The sequence below is a fragment of the Drosophila subpulchrella genome, chromosome 3R (genome assembly GCF_014743375.2).
Source record: "Drosophila subpulchrella strain 33 F10 #4 breed RU33 chromosome 3R, RU_Dsub_v1.1 Primary Assembly, whole genome shotgun sequence".
In the NCBI taxonomy this organism is placed as follows: Eukaryota; Metazoa; Arthropoda; class Insecta; order Diptera; family Drosophilidae; genus Drosophila; species Drosophila subpulchrella.
This window is the reverse complement of record NC_050609.1, coordinates 14,489,905-14,506,295: the sequence shown is the minus strand read 5'-3', so window position 1 is coordinate 14,506,295 and position 16,391 is coordinate 14,489,905. Positions and strand designations below refer to the sequence as shown.

The following is a 16,391-nucleotide window of genomic DNA, read 5'->3' as shown; positions in this document are numbered from 1 at the left end:
TGGTAACGATATCTGAGATTTGGAAGGGGTTTTCTCAATAAATCAGCGTTACTATATAAAATACATAAATGGTTTTCAAATTAACAATTTTGTTTATAGTTGAAATAAGAGAATTTCCAGGGGCCTAATAATCACTGATGCACCTTTACCAAATGATATAATTTCTCTACACATTTTCCTTTTTTTATCTATTTTATGAATTTAACTTACAAGTTTTTTGTTTAGCTGAACACATAATATTGGAATTCCCCTACTTTTGTGTTACAAAGTGACAAATGTAACTTACAATATACAACACATATTATTGGAATCCCCTACTGCTGTCTTAGAAAGTGCCACCTCTTGTCGACAACTCGCACTTTATATGCTTATCGAATAGTTATTGGGAAGGCTATCGAATACTTATCGAACACATGGTGCCCGCTCTTTTTACATGATAGATAGATATACAGATAGATAGAGTTACTCCGCTGATAAAAGCAATGCTTATGATTTCTCAACTGCAACGCTTGGGATTGTTTGTGAGCCGTAGGATCCTGGGCACAAATAGCATCATCACTTCCAATTCAACTGCCAGAATGAGCAGCAATCAAAACGTTTCTGGCTTGGACACGGACATCGTGTGGATGGACCTGGAAATGACCGGGCTGGACATCGAAAAGGACAAGATCCTGGAGGTCTCCTGCATCATAACGGACAAGGACCTGAACATAAAGTCCGAGGGACCCAGCTTCGCCATCAACCATCCGCAGGAGGTGTACGACACGATGAACGAGTGGTGCATGAAGCACCATTACGAATCTGGGTTAATAGATCGCTGCAAGAGCTCGGACGTAAAGCCCGAACAGGCCTCCGATCTGTTGCTCTCCTATCTCGAGAAGAACATTCCAAAGCGCGCCTGTCCCCTCGGCGGAAACTCCGTCTACATGGATCGACTGTTCATCAATAGATTCATGCCGTTGGTGGACGAATATTTGCATTACCGCATCGTGGATGTGTCCACCATCAAGGAACTGGCTAGGCGGTGGTGTCCCGAGGTTGCAAAGGCCGCTCCCAAAAAGATCTTCGCCCATCGCAGCCGAGACGACATCCTGGAGAGCATCAGTGAGCTCAAGTACTACAAAGCAAACTTCTTCAAGTAAAAAGGTTGAGAATAGTCGCCGTGGCTTGCCAGGACCTACCTTAGAAATTTAGTGCATCCAAAAATAATCGTTATTTGAGTTTTAAACTTTGAATTAAATTTATAGTTCCAAGTTGTTAAAGTTCATAAATAAGAGTATATCTCAAAACATATTATGTTAGATCACTTAAATATATTTTAAGAGCATATAGTGATGTCAATAACAGATATTCGTAATTAATTACTATTAAAACTTAAAAAGTACACTTATGTGACCATTAGTCATCTACTCGAAATATAAACCTCAATGTGGGAACAAAGCACATTCATTGTTAACGCATTGCTTTGGTTAATAAGTGAAAAAATTAGAACGATTTTGATAGAACTGTGGTTCCCAGGAACCGGAATTACGGATAAAATAATATGTTCCGTCTGTTTCATTACGGATAACCACTGTTTTTTGCTTTAGTTGAAATAATAATATTTTAAATACAAAAAACAAGAAGTGTGAGATATGATTATGGGCTTATATTTATTGGCAAGTGCATTTTGTAAAAAAAGATACACGATAGCGCTTACTGAATTTTCCGTATATGCACGGAGAAACAGAACTCTATCATAAGAAATAAGAATACGATGGCAATAAAGAATTCAATGCTAGTATACGCCGTTGATGTTATTGTGGGCGGCTGAATAATGGTTCGACTCCTGCCTTCTCCGCGAGGACCTGTGGTTGGAATTGGCGCTATCGCTGCCCGTCACCTTCTCCGCTTCCATGCGTCCGGATAGAAAGCTGGCCACGCGTTCCTGTCGGTTGTACTTCATGAGATCTTTCAGTTTAAATTAGATATTTCATGCATTCTTACCAGGTAGGCATTGGTCAGACCCTGCAGGTTACCGTAGAATGCCAGCATTCGCTTGAAGAGAGATTCAGCTTCCTCCTTGGATATGGTCTTCACCTTATCCAGCCGGGAGATTGTGATAATGCGGTGGTTGATATATATGATTTGGTGGGCCACCTCTGTCGTTGTGTGTGCCAGGTTTCTGTCGGGATTGGATAGGCTTTAGTTGGAGAAGTTGGTGCTTTTATTCGCATTCCACTAACCTGGGTATGTTGGCTGCCATATGGGCGCTGAAGTTCACCAGGTGCACCACTCGCCTGACCGATTCGCGGGTCAGGAGCACTATCAACTGCTCCAGCGTGGCGGGTCTGGCCTGATTCTCGGGCTCATCTGCACTGAGGTAGACCCAAAGTTCCTTGGCCTTTTGAACGGCCTGCTTGGGGTCGGTGGCAATCTGTGGGAATAATTTAATTATGGTTAATGGTATCTTCATTTCGATTTATCAAGCCTTTGTGGTTTTAAAAAATAGATTATGATATTGTCACATATGTTTGGCTACTTCGCTACACAATAATTAATATCAGAAAACCTCAGAATATATAACATTATTATCGAGGAGCCGCTAGTCATTATAAGCTATATAATGAACATTACGATGTATGATTACTTTTCTTCCATAACAATTATTTTTGATTTGATATATTTGGTTTTGTATATTTATAATATAAAACATAAACAAAAATGTTAATTATGATTACTTTAACAAAGTAAAACAAAAAAATTCATTATAATCGGTAAGGTATCGTATGTTTTTGAAAATATTTTCCCGTGTTATTTGAAAACTTTTACTCACCAGCTCCGCGGCATAGATGAGCACGTGGATAGCCTCCTTGCTCTGTTTCTTGAGGGCGCGGGCCTCTGCGATGGTTCTTTGGGTGAGACGGCGCTTCAGCTTGCGGGAGAAGCGTTGACCGTGGTGGATCGCCTTGATGGCGCCCCGCTCGTCCGGTACTGTATCGTTATCATCCTCCTGCGGGCCTGCAAAGCGGATATTCGGAATAAGTGAGTGCCCATCTCCATGCCAATTCGATTTTTGTGTTTTTTGTGTAACCGCGAGAGCGGATCACGCTGGATCCCGACCAAAGCTTATCGCCACTTTCTCTAGCTTCGGATTTCAATAAATTCACAATTCCCCAGAGATAACCTCCCCGACAACGTCGGCATTTAAAAATAAACTATGAGATGAGTGCCACCTTAAGGTGATTTTCTGGGTTTAAATTATTTCATTTTATACATAAGGTTTCAAACTAAACTTGACTGGATTTTTTTTTAACTTTGTGTTAAACCCTACATAGATTTAGTTCTTTGAAACGTCCAAAAACTTATACAAAATATTTTTTTTTTTGATTTAGAAATTTAAGTTTTTATACTAACTTTTTTGCCCAAGCATTCTGGTTAAGTGTAGTCGAATCGGCGTAATATGACCATCCAGGGTCGAAAGCAATTTTCGAACTACAATAATTTTTAATAATAAACATGTAACATAAGCTGGTGTTTTTAAAAAATAAAATTATTGATTTTGTAAAGAAACTTACAAAATTTAGAAACTTTAAGAATTCAAAATTATAAAGCCGACCCACCCTTATATCATTTTTAAAAAAGGTAACCCCAGGACTCACCATCCGTTTGATCCGTTTGAATGGGCACCAGGTACTTGTCCACGAACTTGTCGCCGGCTGTGAAGGCTCCATCAATGCGATCGGCGGCATAGGTTGTCAGTGGACTCTCCAGAACCGCATTTCCGATCAGCTTGACGGAGTCGGCGCGCTTCAGGACCGGACGCACCAGGTGATCCGACATGTACTCCTTGGTGTTCCAGTACATCTTTAAGCCGAGAAGGATGCCCTTTTGTCAGCGAATGGGGGTAAGTTACCGGGTTGCTTACTTACCATTTCGGGTGGCAGATAGACCAGCGGGATGCGCTGCTCCAGGATGTCCAGGCTCTTACACATCACGTTGTCCAGGCGCTGAATAGAGGGCTCGAAGAGTTTCACCGCCGGCTGGATGGTCTCGTATGCCGCCGAGATGGTGGCCTCTGCGGTCTCGAAGTACCAGGAGAAGAGCCTATTGTTGTTCTTGACCTTGTCGTAGATGGTCTCCACTCGCTTCACACTGGATTCCACCAGGGGAATGGAGCCAATGCGATCGATGGCCTCCAGATGGAGTCCACTGCCGCTGGTTGCAGTTGCTAGGTGGATTTGAAGGATCGTGTTATTAAGGAGGAATAATTTTCCCAGAAAGCGCGTGTCACTAACCCATTGGTATTTTGGATTTTTAAAGCGGATTCGAAATCGATGAGAGAACTGTTGCTGTCGCCGGCTCAATTGAAACTGGCAGGCCTCCGATCGAACTGCTCCCCATATAGACTTGGTTCCGAAATCGGCCAGGCTGATCATGCTGGCAGCCCAGTTGACCTTTTGCCTACTGATAAGGCGCACAAACACCGTGTACCTAGACGCTTCGCCGGACTTATCAGCCACCACGCCATTCGGATTAGTATGGGGTTCCAAAGTTCGAACGGGCTATATAAGTGGTTGCAGCTTAGGAACTCCGTGCATGTGAATCACAACCCCAAGATATCTGAACGGTCATCATAATCGCACCACAAATCACCCGATTAGCAGCGATACTTGCGAAAATAGGTGTGCTAATTGGGTACAAGTGACGGAAAAGGTCCAAAATGCAGTCGGTTGAATAATTGCGGGGGCGTTCGGGTTCGGGTTCGGGTTCGATGTTCTCGTTTCTGCTGTCCCAGACAGCGTTTATGTTAACCCTCCAATGCAAAAGAGTGTTTAAGACTATCTCATCTAGAAATACTAAAACATTTAATCTGATTCCTTATCTTAAATAAATTTTAAGTTTTATTTAAATGATGTTGTGTAGATAGGAGTGTTGTTTATATAAAACTGAAGTTAAACATCTTCTACTTCTGCATATTGGACATCTAATCAATATATTTATATATTTCAGCTTAAAATCGATTAATCACTCAATAAGTAAAATAAATATTTCCACTAGGACTGATTAAAAAAAATTCCATTGTTATTAAATTTGCAATGTACGTTTCATCTTTCAAAAATCAATTATTATGTGCTTCCACCCTCAATATTTTGATATTCCTATTATATTTAATTGTCGGGTTAATCATTTACAGCTCTTTGTTGTCTGGGGATGTGTCGTTAAGATGATAGAAGAAGACTAATAAGCATTATAATTGTAATGGATTTTCATCCGGCAGAACTGTACGACAATCGGTTTAAATAAAAGAAAAAGTTAATTATACCAAATTAGCAGAAATTACGTAAGCCAAAATGTATTTAATGCAGAGTAAACAGCAACAATAATATTTTTATATTACATTTAATCATTTTTACATAGTTCATTTTAATTATATTTATTAGTTTGGTTTTTTCAGCATGGGATCATGATTTTAGATTGATAGAAAGATTTTAGGAAAAACTTACTTCCTAAAGATTTACATATTTATAGTATAAATATTTATAGTTTTAAACTCAAATAGTAACTGTCAATTATTCGATTATTGCTGATTAATCAGTGTTGCACACATGGCGCTCTTATTAAGTCAGTGTTGTAAAAGTCGGCTTGGTTTATTGGTAGCTTGTGTTTGTTGCGTGTTGTGTTTTGCAATTGTTTAAGATTAAAACCGCTTTTTGTAGCTTCCATTTAAAAGTTAAAGACTAAAAAATATGTTTAGCTGCTAGTGCTGAAGACACCAAACCCACAATGCAATATATCTTGGGTGTTATCTGCCTGGCGGGCTTTCTAGGCTCAGGTCAGTGATTAGATTCTCAAGCCACACCCAAGGCTTGGGCTCCAAGTGAATCATGTGAATGGGCCAACCGAAACTCACGCACCTCTTCTTTTTACAGCCCTTGGCCAGTACAACCAAATCCAAAAGGACAACTGTGTCATACCGAAGATCCTGCAAGGATCGTGGTTCTCCTGGGAGACGGGCCTGCCCACGCTGACGGTGATCGACGCCACCTCGATGTCCAGCCGAGGCTACTGCATCAACTACCAGCGCCACAAGGGCGACGAGTACTCCTTCGTCTTCAAGGAGCGCTCCAAGGACTGCTACCATTGCGTCAGGACCATCATCCGCACCCTCAATGTGTTCGAGAAATTCGAGGGCCCCTGCGTGGGCATTCCCGATGGCCAGGAGCCCACCGTGGACTATGTCTGTCGCGGCGTTAAGGACGACCAGCAACTGATCACGCTCTTCAACGAGAACTTTGTGCCTATCAACTGCCGCTCCTCGCTGGAAGGAGTCTGGCATTTTACTTACCAGGTGAGTTAGGCTCCAGAAATCCTATGAAACTAGCTACAACAAGGGCTTTCTATCGTTTAATTGGCATCTGTATTTACAATTGTTCTATTCAGCAAAATGTTGGTTAGTTTTTCTTATCAAAATAAGGTCTATCATAGGTTTTTTAATTTCTTACATAAAAACCTATAAATAACCGACTATATTCCATTAATCCTCCCCTTCCAGAACCGATTCCGCTTCACTGGCGTGTGCGACAAGCCCGATGCCCGCATTCAGTCCTGCCAAACGGCCGGCACCCAGTTCCTCATCCAGAACCAGAAGTTCAACGTCACCTACCAGCAGTGCGAGGGCATGGAGGGAACGTTCACCGGCACCGTGGAGTTCAGTTGCCTGGGCGATTGGTTTGTGGGCAAGAACCACTACTTTGCCGTGGCCAATACTAAGGAGTCGCGTAAGGATGAGAAGTACCGCTGCTTCCTCAAGAATCGTGATGACGATCTCTATGTGGGTGTTTCCATTACGGCCGAATGTAACACGCTCAAGACCCCGGAAACTTCGCCCGAGCGTCTCAAGCTGACGCCCGTGAAAGCTGAATTTGTGGAGCCCGGGTGCACGCTGCCCCAGAACTTCAGCGGCGAATGGGTGAACACAGCCAACATTGACGCCGATGTCTCGATCAGTGAAACGCATATTAACGAGACCTACTATCCGGACAAGGCCCGATACCGCAAGACGATCTATGTTTGCCGAGAGCGCCGTGGCAATCGTGTGATGATGGCCCGTCTGACTGTCGATGGTTGCCAGAAGGATTACGTGTGCTTTGACTTTATGCCCCGTCACCACAACATTATTCGCTACCGCAAGGGTTTGGCTGTGATCAAGGACGATTTCAGCACGGTCTGCTCGTGGGTTCAGTTTCCCAATTCCGAGGCATGGAAATATGACCTCTTTTTGGCTAGAAATCCGGTGCCCGTCCGTTGTCCCGTGGCAGGAAAATTCAACTTTACTCAGAAAGGAGAACATCCCTTCAGAACGAGGTTTGTTATAGATACTACAATTACTACTTGACTTTGCCCTAATGTTTATCCTTTATAGAATTCTTGGTGGTGTCACCCTGAGTCCACGTCCGGATATCCATTGCAAGCAAAACATCTCCGACTTGTCGGTCTGCGATACTGATCAAAAGGAACTGGCGGTGGATGAAAACTACTGCCTGTCCGTGGATCACTTGGGTCGACCTGTTGATATCTACAGTGATCCGGATTACCGCATGAAGTGCATTGGCTTCTGGAAGGAGAACCTGAAGTCCTACCTGATCACCTACGACGATCTGGATCCGCTTTCCAAATACCGATGCTGGGTGTATCAGCGGGCTGACCTCAACCGCGTCCTCATGTCGCAGGCTGTGGGTGCCTTCTGCAAACTGGAGCAGGACGTGACCTCGTGGAACCACTCGGAGGGAGCAGCGGTGGCCATCGATGCCGTGGAGTACGAAAGAGAGCGCGACGACTGCCCCATGTTCTTTGACGACGGATTGAACCCTTGGAAGCCATCAGATGCTTCCAACATCGTCTTTGACTGGGACTTTTACCGAGCAGGAGCAGCGACACTCGATTTACAACTGACTGGCCTCATTGTCATGGCCTGTGCGTTAGTCAGGAGTTTAGTAGCTCACTAAGATCAAAAGAATTTTTTAATTATTCCATCCAACGAAATTTAAAAACTTACACCCAATACCGAGTGACTTTTAGGAGTAATTGCGTGCCTTAGAATGTGAATTTTTAAGCAATTTTTAAACTTAGATTGTAAGCTAATCAAGACAATTTAGACAACAGCCATTCCGTCCTAAAAGAATCTCAAATGTTTTGTTCAAATACTTAAAGCAGCTAAATAAATGCCTCGAACTAATCAATACCTTTTTTTAATACATGACTTATATTTTATTACAATTAAAATAATAATAAATCGTTATTTGAAAAATTGTTTAGCGCGTTATAGCCGTGCCAATATTTTGTCCACTACTGTATATCGATTACACTGACAAACCGAAGACAGCTGGCAACTCTACTTCCAGTGCTGTATAATTTCTTAGTCAAATCGGCCCGAACGTCTCACGGAGCAATAGGATTATTATTTTGAGCTGAAAATTCTCAATTTCTACACATCCCAAAATGTCCCTGTCGCTGGTTCTGCGTGGCGCTATCCGTTGCAATGGTAAGAACCCGCTAGCTGGTCTATGGCCTCAGTATTTGCCGCAAAACAGCTTTTATTATATAACCAAACCGTTTGTTGGTATCCGCTCTTAGCCGCAAATCTCGTTAAGTCGGCCCGCATTTCGCCCCTGAAGAGCTACTCCACCTTGGTGGCCAATGCCCAGCGCAAGGCGGTGGTCCAGCCCCTGGCTCTGGCCAAGATTGCAGCGGTGAGTGTTTGGAATTTGTAATCCAGGGATCGCCGAGCTAATGCCAATCCCCTCCTGCTTTTCCAGCCCATTGCTCGCGAGATCTCCGTGAGTGCACCGCGTATGGCCTCCGCCGGATCGAGTCACACCCTGTTGTGGACCATAGAGCGCGCTGTGTCCGCCGGACTTCTGGCAATCATCCCAGCTGCCTTCATTGCCCCATCCCAGGTATTGGATGCCCTCCTGGCCATCTCCGTCGTTATCCACACCCACTGGTAAGTTATCAAGCCATTTCCATTTTTGGTTTCAAATTTTAACGCTTTTCTATAAGTCTGTTAGTGCCTACAAGTTTTATATAAATTAAAATACTTAAAAAAAAACTTCATTTTAAATTAATGCTCAAAATAAGGAAGGCTTTTTATTAAAATTAAGATTACAACCCGAAAAACAGTGTTGATATAGATAAACACGTTAAAATTTGGCACCATTCCTGCAGATCTTCATTGACTTGTTACCTTTACTCCATGAAACAGGGGCGTCGAGGCCATGGTGGTGGACTACATGCGGCCCTCCGTCGTGGGCAACGTCCTGCCCAAGGTGGCCCACATTGCGCTGATCGTCATCTCGGTGGCCACGCTGGGCGGTCTCTTCTACTTCATCCAAAACGATGTAGGTCTGGCCAATGGCATTAAGCGCTTCTGGGCCATCAAGGGCAAGGATGCCGAGAAGAAGGCCTAAGCGTGCAGAGCAACCAGTTGACGAACCACGAAACACCAGTTATTTATTCATAGTTTCGCGATAAGCAGTAAATAAACAATTGTATAAAGTAACAGCTGCACAGGGTTGTTGGTCTGTAGAAAATTGTATATTCAACAAGAAAATCAGCACTAAAATAATCGGTTAACAGGCAGCACCTTTGTTACTTATGGTAATCTACTGTAAGCAATAAATTTGGGCTATTGTCCGGTTTTTGTCATGACTTGGCCTGCACATTGTTTGTGTAGAATAACCGGAGGGCATCCCATTGTTTGGTGTGCAGCAGAATGTGCGGTCGGCACTGACGCATGTGCTCCACCGCCTGCTCTGGATTCCAGCCGTTCTTCTGTAAAGTATGCGTATGAGCTTTAAGATAACTTTATAGAGATTACTGTTTGACCCACCATCATTAAGTAGCAGCCCACCAGAGTGGCACTGCGCGTCCTGCCCGCCTTGCAGTGCACATAGACGGAGCCCACGTTCTCCGGCAGCTGGGAGGAACTCAGACCGCCAATCCTCTGCTTGAGGGGCAGGAACTTGTTCATGAACTCCACGCCGCGGAAGAGCTTCTCCTGGTTGGGCGACTCGAAGATGTCGGTGGTGGCTAGCTGCAGGAACTCGATGCCCAGCTTGCTCCATTTCTCCGTGTTGTTGGAGAAGGCGGTCAGCTCGTAGTCCTCGTTCATTGACACCACTGCCTTCATGTTCTCCTTGGCAATGAGCTGGAAGTTCAACAGGGATAAACAAGGATTCCAGGAATGTTATACCCCAATTACTTACGTCATTGGCCTGGCTGCGAAAGGGCAGGGCTCCCAGTATCACATGCTCGTCGATGCGATCGTACCAGTTCCTGGCCGAGGCCTTCTCCATCAGGACATTGTACAACAGGGTGGGGTAGAAGGAGACGCGTGCGAACATGGCAGCCTGGAATGACACACACACAGGTGGTGGTCGGTTGTGGGTCAGGAAATGGGGGGCAGGTGTGAGTATTCGGTCAGGGGAGCAAACGCAACAGCTGTAACTTTCACCAGCACTGGCGCTCGAGCTTAAGTACTGATTCGCTATTCGACTGACTCGCTTGAAGCTCGGGTTGGAACTGGTTTCGGTTTCGGTTTGGGATGTGGGTCTGGGCTAGGTGTCTGGCAGGCAGGTCGCTGCCTCTACTTACACTCATCTCCATGCCGGCTGCTCAGTGGCTGACGGGCGGGCAGACAAAGGTGAGTAATTCACGGGCCGCAAGCCCTTCCTCGTATTCTAATTAGTCTCGCTCTGAATTATCACCTCCGACCGCACGTCAGAAGCTACAATATAGATTTCCTTCTGTTAAATCGAAGCGTTCCTTTGCATAACACAACAAAAGACGGATGGGACATGGGCGCAGCAAGGGGGGGTCAGGAAGCCCTGGCCCATAACCCCACAAAAAGGGGTTTTTTTTGTGGACATCCAAATCACAGATGGCAGAGAAATAGTTGTTTTATACATATTTTTTTTTTGGTTATTGAAATATTTTAAAAAATCTCAACAGACAAAAAAAATATTAAATTTAATGTATATTATTAGGTAAAAACGTTCAAAATGTATTTTATAAACTATTTTTGTTGTAAACTGTAATTATTATATTAAGCAACAATTTTACTGCTCTTAAACTTTTTTTTCAGTGGTTAATCTCTTTTGGATGGACCCCCGTTAAGATTGTAACCACCACCCTTGAACACGACTGTTTTCAGTGCGGCGCTTTGCAACACTGTCCCACAAACCTCGGCCCGCTCGCAGCACTATAAACATTGCAACAAAAAATCCGATTAAAAAAGAATCTTACGTGTGAAAATTTAAGGAAAGACAGCCGAGGCATTCCAACCACCAAGCCAAGGTGGCTAAGATGAGCTAATAATAAGACCAACGACCGCACCGAGAAAAAGCAATCAAATCTCTCCGCTGGCCTGCGGCCCGAGCAAGAAGTAAATAACACAACACGTCAGAAGTGGAAGAGCATCAGATAGACGAGGCACAGGGGTAGAGCCAAATTATCGGTGCTAATACCAATCACCACGTAGATAGGCGACCATGAAAGCCAACAGTTGGATGTGCCTGCTGGCGCTGCTCCTCGCCTGGCAGCTGCGGGCGGAGGAGCTTCAGGGGCCCAACACAGAAGCCACGGGAACGGGTACGGGTCTGGGCACAGGAACTGGCACGACTCTAGGCAGTGGAACGGGCACTGCCACGCCTACGCTGCCCAATGAGCCCTCCACCCAGACGGAGGCGGAGGAGGTGACCACGGCAGAGTCGGAGTCAAGGGTTCCCGCGGATAGCAACGAACGCAAGGCGTCCAAACCCAAGGACTCCACGGAGTTTGCCCCCAGGACGAAGGTCATGCCGGCCGCTCTGCTCGAACGCCTCTGGAACGACAGTCTGTTGAGGCAGCAAAAACTGAAGGCCGAGATCGAGCGACTCGAAGCCAAACGCCAGCCCACTGAGGTGGTGGAGCTGACACCAGAGCAGATAGAAGGTAAGTGGGAATCTTAAGCGCTTATAATGCAGTTTCTGATCCTGATACTTTCAGCTCAAACCATGTACGACAACGCTATGGATATGCTGGCCAAGCCGCGAACGGATAAGAGGGTGGCCTTCACTCTGCTCAAGAAGGCGGCCGCCTTTAATCACCTCAAGGCGAGGGCGGAACTGGCCTGGGCCGTTCTTCTGGGTCACTGGATGGACTTTGATTTCAACCATGCGGCAGATGAGTTCGAGAGCCTGGCCAACGAGGGTGTCCCCGAGGCGCACATGGGCCTGGGATTCCTTTACTCGGCGGGCGTGGGCGGCAAGAATGTCAGCCAGCCCTTGGCTCTGATCCACTACAACCTGGCCTCCCTGGGTGACAACACTCTGGCCCAAATGGCCATGGGCTATCGTTATCTGTATGGCATTAATGTGCCCATCAGCTGTGAGAAGGCGCTGATCCAGTACAAACGAGTGGCCAAGAAGGTGGCTTCCAAGATCACCTTTGCCAACGGACCTGTCGTTCATCGGGTGCGCCTGCTGGACGAACTGGAGAACCCCGGCAGTCATGAGACCGAGATTGTGGACTATTACCAACTGCTGGCCGACAAGGGCGACGTCCAGTCGCAGGTGGGTCTAGGCCAGCTGTACTACCAGGGCGGCAAGGCCACCCAACAGGATCACCAAAAGGCTCTGGAGTATTTCACCCAGGCTGCCAATGCCGGCAATGCAATCGGCTTTGCATTTTTGGGCAAGCTTTATCTGGAAGGAAGCGAGCAAATTAAGGCCGACAATGACACTGCATTTAAGGTGGAAATAACATTGATAACAATGATTTATGTCTTAGCTAATTGCTGTATTTTTCGTTTACTTAGTACTTCTCCAAGGCCTCTGAGATGGGAGATCCAGTGGGTCAAAGCGGGCTGGGTCTCATGTACCTCAAGGGTCTGGGCGTGCCCAAGGACTCGATAAAGGCATTGTCCTACTTCACGCAGGCGGCCGATCAAGGATGGGTGGATGGACAACTGCAGCTGGGCAACATGTATTTCAGTAAGTTCAATAAATCGGATTCAATAACATTGTGTGCTTATAACCTTACAAAACTCTTTTCAGCTGGCAATGGCGTGAAAACAGACTACAAGCTGGCCCTCAAGTATTTCAATTTAGCTACCCAGTCAGGTCATGTTTTAGCCTACTATAATCTAGGAGTGATGAATGCCTACGGCATGGGAATGCTGCGTTCATGTCCAGCAGCGGTAGAGGTTCGTTAACTACACCCTTAAAATGTTAATTAGTTTCCAACTGGTTTCTTATTTACTTATTCCAGTTCTTCAAGACCGTCTCGGAGCGTGGACGCTGGAGCAGCCGACTGATGCATGCCTACAGTGACTACAAGAAAAACCGCATCGACGAAGCTTACATGCAGTATTCGCTAATGGCCGAAGTGGGCTATGAGGTGGCCCAGAGTAATGCCGCCTTCTTACTTGACCGCGAGGAGGTGCATGTGTTCAACGATCGGCACGAAGAACTGATTCGCGCATTCTACTACTGGAAGCGGGCAGCCGGACAGGGCTATTCGGCGGCCCAAGTCAAGCTGGGCGACTACTATTACTACGGCTGGGGTACTTCGACGGACTTCGAGACTGCAGCAGCCCTTTACAGGTTGTTAAGATATTAATTAACTATTGTGAAAACCATTTTTACCCGATCTCAACTACTCAGGAAAGCGTCGGAGCAGCAATTTAATGCCCAGGCTATGTTCAATCTGGGTTACATGCACGAGCAAGGGCTGGGCATGAAGAAAGACTGGCATCTGGCCAAGAGATTATACGATTTGGCTGCCGAGACTAACTCGGATGCGAAAGTGCCAGTGGCCATTGCCCTTTTCAAGCTGCAAATGCTGGCCAAGATTGAATCAATCAAGGAGGTGGGTTAAATCTATCTGCCTGTTCAGTGGACTAGCTTTTTATTCTTGGTCTCCTGCAGTCACCCTACAGGTTTATCTTCTACATGGATGAAAACATTGCTGCCAATTGGGATTTGTACATGATTACCGTTTTGACCCTTCTGTTGGGCATCATCATGTACATGAGGCGACCATTCCCGCAGCCGGATCAGCCGGCCCAGCAGCCAGCTGCAGATGAGATTGCTGCCGCGCCAGTCAACTTGGCGCCGGTAGGAGCAGAAGCAGCAGCTGTAGTCGGAGTTGTCGACGGCGAGGCTGCAGAGGGAGCCCCAACTGCCGCTGTAGTTGCTTCTCAGGCTGCAGGGGCCACCACCTCATCCTCATGCTCTGCGGAAATCTCATCGACGACTACATCAAACGCCGATGCAGCGTCGCAACGGGCAAGCAGCTCAGCATCTGCGGCGCCGGAAGGCGCCAACACACTCGATCCCACTGGTTAGTCTTAGTGAATTGGTTTAATCATCCCTCTAGGTTAATTAGTGTGCGTGTAAATATTTATCATCTAATTTCGCCCGATTTAATATTTTTTATTAATTCTAAAACCGACCTTTTTAGATATTTAAAAAATATCGTACTCAGAATGTGAATGTTGTACTGATAAACCAATGAATCGATCGACATTTGATATATAATTTTGTTTTATTTGGAAAAAGTTGCCTTTAAATAATTTTTGGGCTTTAAATTACTGAATTAATTGAATATACAATTTCAGTGCAGACCATTTTCGTAAATGGAATTAATTTTCGGCTTTTCTATCGTTTTAAATCCGTACAAGTCTTTAGTACAAAACTCAGATTGATAAACTAAAGAATGTTAAATTTCCATGTTTTATTTTAATGGGAGCGGACAATGTTGAGTTAAACTGCAAATTTCTAGCCTAAGCATAGTAGTTAAGATTAGCCTTCTTCTTCGCCTGCACTTCCATGATGGCGTCCATGAAGTCCTCGTGCGTGACCGAATTGGCGGAACGGCGCAGGGCGATCATGCCGGCTTCCACACAAACCGCCTTGCACTGGGCGCCGTTGAAGTCATCCGTCGATCGGGACAGCTCCTCGAAGTTCACATCGTTGCTAACGTTCATTTTACGCGAGTGGATCTGCATGATGCGGGCACGCGCTTCCTCGTTGGGATGTGGGAACTCGATCTTACGGTCCAGACGACCAGAACGCAGCAGAGCAGGATCCAGGATGTCCACACGATTGGTGGCCGCAATGACCTTGATGTCTGCCGTGGAGCTGAAGCCATCCAGCTGGTTGAGGAGCTCCAACATAGTACGCTGAACCTCGCGGTCACCGGCCTTCTCGGAATCGAAACGCTTGGTACCAATGGCGTCCAGCTCGTCGATGAAGATAATAGCAGGCGCTTTTTCCTTGGCCAGGGCAAAGGCATCGCGCACCAGTTTGGCGCCATCACCGATGAACATCTGCACCAGCTGGGGGCCGGCCAGCTTGAGGAAGGTGGACTTGGTCTGTGCGGCGCAGGCACGAGCCAGCAAAGTTTTACCAGTTCCAGGCGGGCCATACAAAAGAACACCTGGAAAGAGCAGGGAGGCTTGACGGAAACCCACTTTGTAAATAGGCTGTAGAACTCACCTTTGGGCGGGTGAATGCCGAGGTTCTTGAACTTCTCCTTGTGCGTCATGGGCAGCACCACTGCCTCGATAAGCTCCTGGATCTGCTTATCCAGGCCACCGATGTCGGAGTACTGCTCTGTGGGTCGCTCGTCCACCTCCATGGCCTTGACGCGGGCATCGTACTCCGCCGGCAGGGTCTCCAGGATCAAGTAGGAGTCCTTGTTGACGCCGACCAAATCACCTGGCTTCAGTTTCTCGGCATCTACCAGGCCAATGACTGGCAGGAAGTAGGCCTGTCGCGTGGATGTTTTGATGACGGCGCACTTGCCCTTCCGCTGGTTGTCCAGTACGGTGACAGAGCCGTCGTCCTCCTCCTCCTGGGGATCCACATCCAGCAGCTCTATGACATTGGACACCAGATAGGGCAGCGTCTTGTTAACCTAAAGAGAGGAGTTACGGATGAAGGGGCGGTTGCCGGTGGAGGTGTCTCACAGCGATGCCTACCTTGATCTTCTCCGTGTTGTCCTTGATCTTCTCGTTCTGCGCCTGGATCTCGTGTGTGATGCGCATTACCTCGCTCTTCATGATCTTGATCTCGTTGTCCATCAGGCGAGTCCTGCTCACAATCTCATCGGTGGACATACGCATCACCTCTTCGCCCAGCGACTCCTCGCCGTCCTCCCAGATCGATTTGTCCTCCAGAGTCTGAGCCATGTCGATTAACCTGCGCTTGCCTGCTGCTCTTGGTGAATGTAACTCTTTGTTTAAATGCAATTATTGCCGATCGGATCGTTTTTTGGCAAACACTCTCTGTCGATGACTTGTAAATTTCTTGTTTTTTCAGCGGCAAGTTGGCAACACTGTTGGCAGGCCAGTGTTGAGAAACGTG

At 46.2% G+C, this 16,391-nt stretch overlaps 7 protein-coding genes across 8 annotated transcripts; 4 read left to right on the top strand and 3 right to left on the bottom strand.

Moving 5' to 3' along the window:
• Nucleotides 1-421: 421 nt before the first annotated feature.
• LOC119559748 (probable oligoribonuclease) lies at nt 422-1,783 on the top strand. The gene has a single exon (XM_037872815.1). It carries the CDS (start codon nt 483-485, stop codon nt 1,140-1,142), a length of 660 nt encoding a protein of 219 aa, XP_037728743.1. The 5' UTR covers nt 422-482; the 3' UTR covers nt 1,143-1,783.
• Nucleotides 1,629-4,434, bottom strand: LOC119559738 (lipid storage droplets surface-binding protein 1). 2 transcript variants are annotated; one of them, XM_037872797.1, is made up of 8 exons: nt 4,278-4,434; nt 3,912-4,210; nt 3,642-3,846; nt 3,397-3,474; nt 2,816-3,000; nt 2,226-2,416; nt 1,987-2,164; nt 1,629-1,927 (listed from the first exon to the last, which is right to left on the bottom strand). In XM_037872797.1, the coding sequence occupies exons 1-8, from the start codon at nt 4,279-4,281 to the stop codon at nt 1,778-1,780; spliced, it is 1,290 nt and encodes a 429-aa protein (XP_037728725.1). In that variant the 5' UTR covers nt 4,282-4,434; the 3' UTR covers nt 1,629-1,777. The 2 variants fall into 2 exon arrangements, with proteins under 2 accessions (XP_037728725.1, XP_037728734.1); XM_037872806.1 differs by lacking the exon at nt 3,397-3,474 and having other exon boundaries at nt 4,278-4,433.
• A 1,197-nt stretch (nt 4,435-5,631) lies between these two features.
• On the top strand, nt 5,632-8,222 carry LOC119563064. Its single transcript, XM_037876278.1, has 4 exons — nt 5,632-5,815; nt 5,913-6,331; nt 6,536-7,347; nt 7,406-8,222. Exons 1-4 carry the CDS (start codon nt 5,767-5,769, stop codon nt 7,986-7,988), a joined length of 1,863 nt encoding a protein of 620 aa, XP_037732206.1. The 5' UTR covers nt 5,632-5,766; the 3' UTR covers nt 7,989-8,222.
• Nucleotides 8,223-8,366: 144 nt separating this feature from the next.
• LOC119561813 (succinate dehydrogenase [ubiquinone] cytochrome b small subunit, mitochondrial) lies at nt 8,367-9,543 on the top strand. The gene is made up of 4 exons (XM_037875293.1): nt 8,367-8,524; nt 8,617-8,732; nt 8,799-8,986; nt 9,245-9,543. Exons 1-4 carry the CDS (start codon nt 8,482-8,484, stop codon nt 9,447-9,449), a joined length of 552 nt encoding a protein of 183 aa, XP_037731221.1. The 5' UTR covers nt 8,367-8,481; the 3' UTR covers nt 9,450-9,543.
• Nucleotides 9,544-9,554: 11 nt separating this feature from the next.
• Nucleotides 9,555-10,830, bottom strand: LOC119561802 (phosphatidylglycerophosphatase and protein-tyrosine phosphatase 1). Its single transcript, XM_037875285.1, has 4 exons — nt 10,636-10,830; nt 10,248-10,391; nt 9,872-10,189; nt 9,555-9,813 (listed from the first exon to the last, which is right to left on the bottom strand). The coding sequence occupies exons 1-4, from the start codon at nt 10,645-10,647 to the stop codon at nt 9,685-9,687; spliced, it is 603 nt and encodes a 200-aa protein (XP_037731213.1). The 5' UTR covers nt 10,648-10,830; the 3' UTR covers nt 9,555-9,684.
• Nucleotides 10,831-10,905: 75 nt separating this feature from the next.
• Nucleotides 10,906-14,556, top strand: LOC119561778 (protein sel-1 homolog 1). Its single transcript, XM_037875263.1, has 8 exons — nt 10,906-11,027; nt 11,126-11,973; nt 12,028-12,773; nt 12,839-13,013; nt 13,077-13,225; nt 13,291-13,625; nt 13,686-13,890; nt 13,950-14,556. Exons 2-8 carry the CDS (start codon nt 11,532-11,534, stop codon nt 14,367-14,369), a joined length of 2,472 nt encoding a protein of 823 aa, XP_037731191.1. The 5' UTR covers nt 10,906-11,027; nt 11,126-11,531; the 3' UTR covers nt 14,370-14,556.
• Nucleotides 14,557-14,733: 177 nt separating this feature from the next.
• On the bottom strand, nt 14,734-16,360 carry LOC119561794 (26S proteasome regulatory subunit 6A-B). The gene is made up of 3 exons (XM_037875281.1): nt 16,007-16,360; nt 15,522-15,942; nt 14,734-15,462 (listed from the first exon to the last, which is right to left on the bottom strand). The coding sequence occupies exons 1-3, from the start codon at nt 16,214-16,216 to the stop codon at nt 14,807-14,809; spliced, it is 1,287 nt and encodes a 428-aa protein (XP_037731209.1). The 5' UTR covers nt 16,217-16,360; the 3' UTR covers nt 14,734-14,806.
• Between the last annotated feature and the right edge of the window lie 31 nt (nt 16,361-16,391).

Coding starts and splice junctions, on each gene's coding strand:
- LOC119559748 (XM_037872815.1), top strand. CDS start 483: ATGCTTATGATTTCTCAACTGCAACGCTTGGGATTGTTTGTGAGCCGT.
- LOC119559738 (XM_037872797.1), bottom strand. Junction 2,417..2,815: donor TCATCTATGCCGCGGAGCTG/GTGAGTAAAAGT, acceptor TTATTCCCACAG/ATTGCCACCGACCCCAAGCA. Junction 2,165..2,225: donor ATGGCAGCCAACATACCCAG/GTTAGTGGAATG, acceptor CAATCCCGACAG/AAACCTGGCACACACAACGA.
- LOC119563064 (XM_037876278.1), top strand. CDS start 5,767: ATGCAATATATCTTGGGTGTTATCTGCCTGGCGGGCTTTCTAGGCTCA. Junction 5,816..5,912: donor GGCGGGCTTTCTAGGCTCAG/GTCAGTGATTAG, acceptor TTCTTTTTACAG/CCCTTGGCCAGTACAACCAA. Junction 6,332..6,535: donor TCTGGCATTTTACTTACCAG/GTGAGTTAGGCT, acceptor CTCCCCTTCCAG/AACCGATTCCGCTTCACTGG.
- LOC119561813 (XM_037875293.1), top strand. CDS start 8,482: ATGTCCCTGTCGCTGGTTCTGCGTGGCGCTATCCGTTGCAATG. Junction 8,733..8,798: donor CTCTGGCCAAGATTGCAGCG/GTGAGTGTTTGG, acceptor CTGCTTTTCCAG/CCCATTGCTCGCGAGATCTC. Junction 8,987..9,244: donor GTCGTTATCCACACCCACTG/GTAAGTTATCAA, acceptor TCCATGAAACAG/GGGCGTCGAGGCCATGGTGG.
- LOC119561802 (XM_037875285.1), bottom strand. Junction 10,190..10,247: donor TTCGCAGCCAGGCCAATGAC/GTAAGTAATTGG, acceptor TTGAACTTCCAG/CTCATTGCCAAGGAGAACAT. Junction 9,814..9,871: donor TGGGCTGCTACTTAATGATG/GTGGGTCAAACA, acceptor CATACTTTACAG/AAGAACGGCTGGAATCCAGA.
- LOC119561778 (XM_037875263.1), top strand. CDS start 11,532: ATGAAAGCCAACAGTTGGATGTGCCTGCTGGCGCTGCTCCTCGCCTGG. Junction 11,974..12,027: donor GACACCAGAGCAGATAGAAG/GTAAGTGGGAAT, acceptor TGATACTTTCAG/CTCAAACCATGTACGACAAC. Junction 12,774..12,838: donor ACAATGACACTGCATTTAAG/GTGGAAATAACA, acceptor TCGTTTACTTAG/TACTTCTCCAAGGCCTCTGA.
- LOC119561794 (XM_037875281.1), bottom strand. CDS start 16,216: ATGGCTCAGACTCTGGAGGACAAATCGATCTGGGAGGACGGCGAGGAG. Junction 15,943..16,006: donor ACAACACGGAGAAGATCAAG/GTAGGCATCGCT, acceptor TCCTCTCTTTAG/GTTAACAAGACGCTGCCCTA. Junction 15,463..15,521: donor CGGCATTCACCCGCCCAAAG/GTGAGTTCTACA, acceptor TGCTCTTTCCAG/GTGTTCTTTTGTATGGCCCG.